This window comes from Rousettus aegyptiacus, unplaced genomic scaffold (assembly GCF_014176215.1).
Source record: "Rousettus aegyptiacus isolate mRouAeg1 unplaced genomic scaffold, mRouAeg1.p scaffold_m13_p_1, whole genome shotgun sequence".
Classification (NCBI taxonomy): domain Eukaryota; kingdom Metazoa; phylum Chordata; class Mammalia; order Chiroptera; family Pteropodidae; genus Rousettus; species Rousettus aegyptiacus.
The window spans coordinates 82,578,507-82,585,928 of record NW_023416284.1 but is presented as its reverse complement, the minus strand read 5'-3'; the positions used below and the strand labels follow the sequence as shown (position 1 = coordinate 82,585,928).

Genomic DNA, 7,422 nt, shown 5'->3' with positions numbered 1-7,422 from the left:
ACCGCCCTCGCGGCCCCGCCCACGGCTCGCCACGACCCCGCCCACAGCTTTCTCGCCACGCCCCTTCCTGCCGGCTAGCTCCCTGTGGCCGTCAGCCCTCCTCGGCCGCGAGCGGAGCTCAGTACTCCTCTCGGCCGCCCCGCCCCGCCGGCCTCCCCTCCTCTCCTGTGCGGGCGGCCGGAAAACCCGGAGCGGCGGAGCCCGTGCGGCCGCACTGGGCATGCTCAGTAGCCAGAGCAGGTTTTTTTTTTTTTTTCTTCTTCTTCTTTTTTTTTTTTGGTCGCAAGTAGGAAGCTTTTTGCACTACACCGGAGAGGGGGAGCCACGGAGCCAGCCGCGCTGCCGTGCACCGCCGCTGCGCCCGCCCCAGCCCGGCCCGGCCCCGCGGCGGGGCGCGATGAGCCCGAGCCCAAGCCGGCCCGCCGGGGAGTGAGCGCGGGGCGCGGGAGGGCGCGTTGCGCAGCTGCTCCTGCGCACAACCCCGCCGCGGCCGCCGGCCCGCACTGGCAGTGAGTGTGAGAGGCTCGTCCGTGCTGAGCTCCCGGCGCCGGGAGCGGGAGCAGGAAGCGCAGGCCACGCAGGGACCCAACTGAAACAAAGTGTCGGCCGCCCAGCGGCGACGGCGCCTCACCCCAACCCTGCCCCTCCCGCCTGCCCGCAACTCCGCTGCCCACCATGGCTTCCGAGGAGCTGTACGAGGTACCTCCCCTCCCCCTCCCGGACCCTCCGTCTGCCCCCGCCTGCCGCCCCTGCCCTGCCCCGGCCCGACGGCCGGGCTCTGCTGCGGGCGCCCGCGTCGCCCCCTCCCCCTTCGCGGCCGCAGTTTGCTGGACGGGAAATGTGTGCGAGAGGATCCCGAGCCACGCTGCCGTGGGGCCCGGCGGGCGGGGGTGCTCCCTGGAGTTGTCGGGCTTTCGGGAGGGGGGGGGCGGTCCCCCGCAGTGGGGAAGTATCGCTTGCACGAGTGACTTGCTTAGACTGAGCCCAAAGTGTTCTTGGCGACAGTGATGAGTGTGAAGCCCCCTTTACCGCTTGGCGGGGTCTGTGGGCGGTGCGGGGGTGTTTTTCCTGTCCGTTTAATAGAGCCTTTTAGAGAGGGTTTTGCCTTGTGCTTTGGTGGGGGGGGGGGGTGGCGAGAGGAAGAGTGCTACTGTCTTTAGACTCTGCTTCTAGCCAGAGCGATGCAAAATATCTCACTGAAAATGCTGAACATTGACCACATGCTTTAATTAGGTTAGCATTGTGGCCAGAGCCAGGAAATTTAAATTTAACGCTGATACACCGTCATTCATTTGCGCCGCAGCGTTGCAAGTAAGAAGGGGCACAATCAGAACTCTTAGTTATGGGCAGTGGTTTTGCCAGCTTCAACTTCAAGTTTTGGAGTTATCAGTCTGGATCTTTAGACATATTTTGTATCCCTCGATGTAACTTTTTGACGTATTGCAAAGTAGACTTCCTGGGAGTGCAGAAGCTTGGAAGGCTTTCTGTTCTTTTGGATAAATGATTCTTCCACTTCATATATATTCATAAATAGGTCTTCATAAGAGACTTAAGACTTCTGGATAGTCTCTGTATTCACCTTTATGATGTGTTTAGGGACCTGAGTGTTTAGGGACTTTAAGCGTCTGTAACAAGTAGAGCCCCCTTGGCCTTTGTGAGCAAATCCTTAATAAGTACCAGGTGAGCCCTCTGAGGTGTCTTCTCTTGTGGATGTATTATTGCTATTGGCACAGAATGGAGCTCTATTGCCAACAATTATAGCAACGTTTTGGTGTTTTTTAAAAGCAAGTGTTTGCAAAAGTTCTCAGGAGGAGAGCTGCCTTCTGTAGAATTAATGGTGAGGTTGTTGACTCCCCTTAAATTGTATGTGGTCAGTGTACCTTAAGCTGGCACTGAAAATATTCTATTCAATTCAATCATTTTACACAGTAGCAGTGCCCTACTGTATTCAGATACTATCTTGGATCATTTGGGTATGTAAAGAGGGGGAAAAGATATTCCTGTTCCCAAGAGGCTTTTCTTCTAGGAAGGTAAGTGTTGTGTGTGTGGAATGCCCAGAAATAGAGGCTCAGATGTGGAAAGTATTCCAGCCCAAGAAATACAGTAGGGAGAGTACACAAAATGAGGATGTGAGGGGTTTTGGTTTCTACCTTAGATTATTCTTTGATAGTTTAGGCTTGAGTAGTCACTGTTTTTTGTTCATTTGTTTATAATTACATTATTAGTGTTTGGGCGAAGGTTGCACCTTATACATAAGTTGTATCTTATGTGTATAAAGATGATCCTGAAAACAATTCACTTAAGACTAGTGTATAATGAACTAAATTTAGTTCTTTGCTTTTTCTGTGTCTTTTACTCAGTACTCACTACTTACCCAGCAGAATTCATTTATAAGTCACCTTTTGTACACAATTTCTCTTCATTCAGCATGCTTATTGAATGCCCATCCTATGGAGGTTCTATGGGGAGAGAAAGGGAGGTATGAGAATGGTCTTGCCTATTGGGGAGGAAATAAGTACACTGCAAAGGAATGATACACCTGCACAGTTGAAATTTTGATTCTGGGTTTTGTTTTAGTCTTGAAAAAAAGTTATTAGGAGTATAGTCGAAGTGATAATAAATAATATGTAAGTATCTTTTAGGGTGTTTTCTAAGTTCTCCTTTACTTGTAGGCAACACTCTATGTTATGATTGAAAGTTGATATTTGAAAGTTCTGCATAGTAGTTCAGAGCCTGGATTTGGAGTCAGAAAACATAGTTATTGATTTCTGACCCTGTCACCTTGGGTAAATTAATCTTGAAGGCTCAATTTCCTCCTCTTTAAAATTGGGACCAAGGTTTATCTCATAGAGCTGTGCAATTCAAATGAAAAATAATATGTTAAACATGCCTCATTTTTTCCATAGCGAACACTCAGTAAGTGATGGTTATTATTGTATTTTAATAGATCTAACATGCCTTCCTGAGGCCTGATTTGATTTCTAAGGATACAGAATTGTGTTTTTTAATCAAGGCATTATTATTTGTGATGCAGAAATGATAGGCAGTTGTCAATAAACACTACACAGATAAGCTGTTTGACAAGGCTGGGGAGAGCTCAAAGTTACTTTCGTAGTCAGGTCATGGAACATTAGTTGCCTAGTTTTGTCCAGTTCTGCCTGAATTAAAAAAGAAGTTTCATGTTTGGCCTCAAATTCCACAATTGGATATACGACAGAAGAGGAAGTTCAAAGCCTTACTTTTTGAAATAATGTGGTATGGTAAGAGAAAGGGTCTGCAGTAGCTATGTGAACTTGGGCAAGTTAAGCCTTTCCTAAGCCTTTGTTTTTTCACCTTAAAAGAGATCTCCAACACTTAGGATGGTGCCTGGTATTAGTAATAGGTCTTTAGTAAATGTTTAAATACTTGTTATAATGATGCTTTGTGAATGAAAAATGAGGCATCAGAGCCTAGACAAGATGTGGGGTGAGGAGGGGAGGAGAGTTAGCCTTCCAAAATTGGAAGAACTACCGTTAGTTGAAGGATAGACTGGATTTACCCCCTGCCTCTCCAGCAGCTAGGGTTAGGGAAGACAGATTTTCCTTACCAATGCTAAGAACTTAATAGCTTTCATAAAAAGACAAGCATCCTTTAGATTAAAGTTTGTGGAAACTTTATGTAAAGACTTCTACATAATTAGGCCAGATAATTCTTTTTTAGACCTTGCAGGCCATGCAGTCTTTGTAGCAACTACTCTCCTCTCCACCATAGTGCAGAAGCAACCATAAGCAATAAGCTATACCTAAGTGAATGATCACTGTGTTCCAGTAAAACTTCAGGTACAGTAAAATTCTAATTTCATATAATTTTTTTTGCATGTCATGAAATATTCTTTTTTTTTTTTAATCACTTAAAAATGTAAAGACCATTCTCAGTCCATGGGTTCTATGAAAACAGGCACTCACTGGGCTGGATTTGGCCTCCATGTCTTAATTTGCTGATCTTTGCTTTAGATAATCTACTGTTCTGGAGCAGAGGTTTACCCTGGGGATGGGGCATATGGAAAGTGGAGTATGGAATAATTAAAGGCCTTATGCTCTAATCCCAATTCTAGATTTAGAGCCAGAAGTTTTGTGTTCCACTCTTGCCTTCAACACAAGGAAGGAAATTAGCTGTGTGTCTTGTAAAGTAACTGTCCTGAACTGCAGTAGTAAAATGGGAATGATGATAAGTAGTACTTCAAATAATTGTGAAGCTTAAATGACATGATCGTATAAAAGCAATTTTTAGTTAATATTATACAAAAGTGTTAAGTGGTAACATTATTGTAGGAAACAATCTTTCATTCTTAATTACAGGGGAAGCAAAAAAATGCACCCATTTTGTAAACCCTGAAACCAAACTTGTTTTTCTTTGACATTTAGGATTTCAAAGCATTGAGTAAATTGAGTAATTTGGGGTTTCATTTTTTCTGGGGAGTCTGGGAAAGGTCTTTCTTGGGGAGAGGACCAACAGCTTTCATCTGTTTCTCAAAGGGATTTATGACCCCAAACAAGTATTAGAATTGTTCTTGACAACTTTGAGTTAGACTTGACTTTAACTGTCCTTCATTGACTACTATGATATTATTTTTGGCAAACTCAGCTCTGCTCAAGTTAGAGCCTGTTACAGTGAAGCCATATTAAAAAAACCTCACTGATTGGGTTTGGACATTGTATGTAATTTCCAGTCTTTAGGTGACTCTTGAAGTTATACATACATAAAGTCTAAAGTTAATCATTATTTTAGCTCCCACTTCTGATAGTACAATTAGAATCCCTTAACTCTGATCCACCCCTAAACTCAAGCTATTATCTTTCAATCTTTATTTCCATGAATAAGACCTCACAAAATAGGATATAGTTATTCCATATAGGCAATATTGTTTAGATTTACCTATGTCTTTACCAGTTTCTTTGATCGTCAGTCATATGTCAGAACTTCTGGAATGATTTTTTTCCTTCTCAGGTATATTTTTTAGAGACTACTTTAGTGAAAGATTATGGGTGGAAAAGTCTAGATTTTTTCATTATTTTGAAATGTCTTTATTTTGTCTTCATTTCCGAAAAATGGAATTGATTGAAAATAAAACCAGTTATTTCAGCATTTTGAAGATATTCCATTATTTTATGGCTTCTCCATTATTCTTTAGGAAGTGGTTGTTAGTCTAGAAGTAGTTACTTTGCAGACAGTCTATCTTCTGTTTCTGGTTGCTTTTGAGATCCTCTCTTTGACTTTGGTGTTCTCTAGTTTTATTACATGCGTGGACATTATTATTAATAAGTTCGATATACATTGTGCTTTTTTGGATTATGTGCTGCATTAATTCTAAAAAAATTATTTCTCATTTTATTATCAAATACTGCTGCTCTTCTATACTCTTCTGAAATTCTAAGTCGTCATTTATTAGATCTTCTCATTCTCTTCTATCTTTTACTCTCTCATTTCTATCTCTTTATTTTTGTTTGTTCACATTCTGGGTATTCCGTGGACCTAACTTCTGGTTCACTAATGAGCTATGTCTAATTTGCTATTTAGCTTATCCATTGAATTTTTAATTTCAACAATTGTATTTTTACTTATAAATATTCTGGGTTCCCACCCTATTTACCCTGTAATAAATATAGGAATAGAAAATGTCTTTACTTTTTGCCTTATTTCCATTTATAATGGGCTCTGCCATGTGAAGTTTTCAAGAGTTTGGTAGTTTCCTAGCATTCGTTAATGATGCTCAACATTGTTGATAATACATCATGAATTCTTTGGTTAAAATATACCAATTTTGCATCAGTAGTAGCTTACTGTTTAGGATTTCAGGGCATTACAGAGTTGGATACAGTAGCCATTTCTTATTTTAGCATGTAACCTATTTGGAAGCTTTAGCTGTTTTAGAACATACTAGGACAAAGACAAAAAAAAGTCATCTTGGCTTGTAAAAAGGTGTCATACTCTGTACACTTTGAACAGTACCGGGTCTCTCTTGGAGACTGTTTACCTTGATTTTAGGTATGATATGCTTGGATTTAACTGACTTTCTTAGTATGTTAGAAACAGATATTTGGTAAGGGAAAGGGAACACCCAGAGGCAGTGAATTGACAATAAAGTTTGTTCTTGAGATTAGCCGGTGATTGCACCTCTTGGTCACGTATCATGGGGGCTCATAAGCCCCATAGAGCATCTGAAAATCAAGTTTATGAAAAGAAAAGATGTATGTTGAAAAGAGCTATCAAAAATGGGTTTGTTCATTGAAGTATTATTTACATTAGCCAAGATATGGAAGCAACCTAAGTGCCCGTCAAAAGACAACTGGATAAAGAAATTGTGGTACATACAATGGAATATTATTCGGACTTGAAAAAGAATGGAATCTTACCATATGCGACAACTTAGATGAACCTAGAGGATATTATTCTAAGTAAATAAGTCAGGCAGAGAAAGACAAATACTATATGATCTCACTTATTTGGGGAATCTAAAGTACAAAATAGAACAAACAGACACATAGATACAGAGAACTGTTTGTTGCTCGATGGGAGGAGGAGGTTAAGGGGGCTGGGTGAAGAAATGGAAGGAATTAAGTACAAATTGGTAGTTAAAAAATAATCACAGGGGATGTAGAGTACAGCATAGAGAATGCAGTCAATAATATTGTAATAACTATGGTGCTGCTGGTGGGTACTAATCAAGTAGATCACTTTGTAAATTATATAAATGTCTACCTATTATGCTGTACATCTGAAACTAATACAAAATAATATTGAATGTCAACTGTAATCAAAAAATAAAAATAGTAAAAATAAAATACCAAGAGTTCATAAAAATGGTTTTAAAAAAGTTTTGGTATATGACAAAATTAAGTATTTTTATGGTATGCTTTTCAAAGTTTCCACTAAAGTGTTTCTAACAGCAGAAGAGAGCAAGTTTCCTCATAAGGAGATAGAAGTGGGAGGGAGGATTGCAAGCCTGACCTGTTTTTGAATTCTCATATTATCATAAAGCATTTGTGAAATTAACAATGTACTCCATATTTTCTGTTATGATGTTAAATGTTTTAAAAGCACTTACCAGTTAACTCCATAAATCTTTGGGGGTCAGATTGATGCTGCAGGAAGATGAGCCAAGAGTTGGTGTCTTCGTATATCTCTTCATCTCCTACTATGTATGTGTACCCTGGTTTAAGAACAGAGGCTTACGGTGTTACCTTCTATGATGATGCTAGGTAAGGAAAATATTAACTGATTTAGTGATATGTAAATGAGAATATTAGAATTGAGTAATCAAAATTTGAAAAAATCTTAACCATTATAGTTAAAAGGTATTTATTGTCTAAAGTTTTCTTAATGGTGAGTGTTCAAGACATAGTACACTAGTTGCTTTTATCTCAAATCTGCCTGCTGATTCTC

General features: G+C 40.7%; 1 protein-coding gene across 3 annotated transcripts in view; it reads left to right on the top strand.

The window, feature by feature from the left end:
• Window positions 1-283: 283 nt before the first annotated feature.
• The window catches only part of CDYL (chromodomain Y like), a 162,925-nt gene continuing 155,786 nt past the window's right edge, over window positions 284-7,422 (top strand). For 2 of the 3 annotated variants that reach the window (XM_036237393.1, XM_016126802.2), the window contains exon 1: window positions 284-699. Coding sequence is in view for 2 of the 3 variants with exons in the window: in XM_016126802.2 (XP_015982288.1) it covers window positions 676-699 (24 nt within the window). In the remaining variant the exon portion in view is untranslated. The remainder of the gene's footprint in view (window positions 700-7,422) is intronic. The other variant, XM_016126801.2, reaches the window with a different exon arrangement.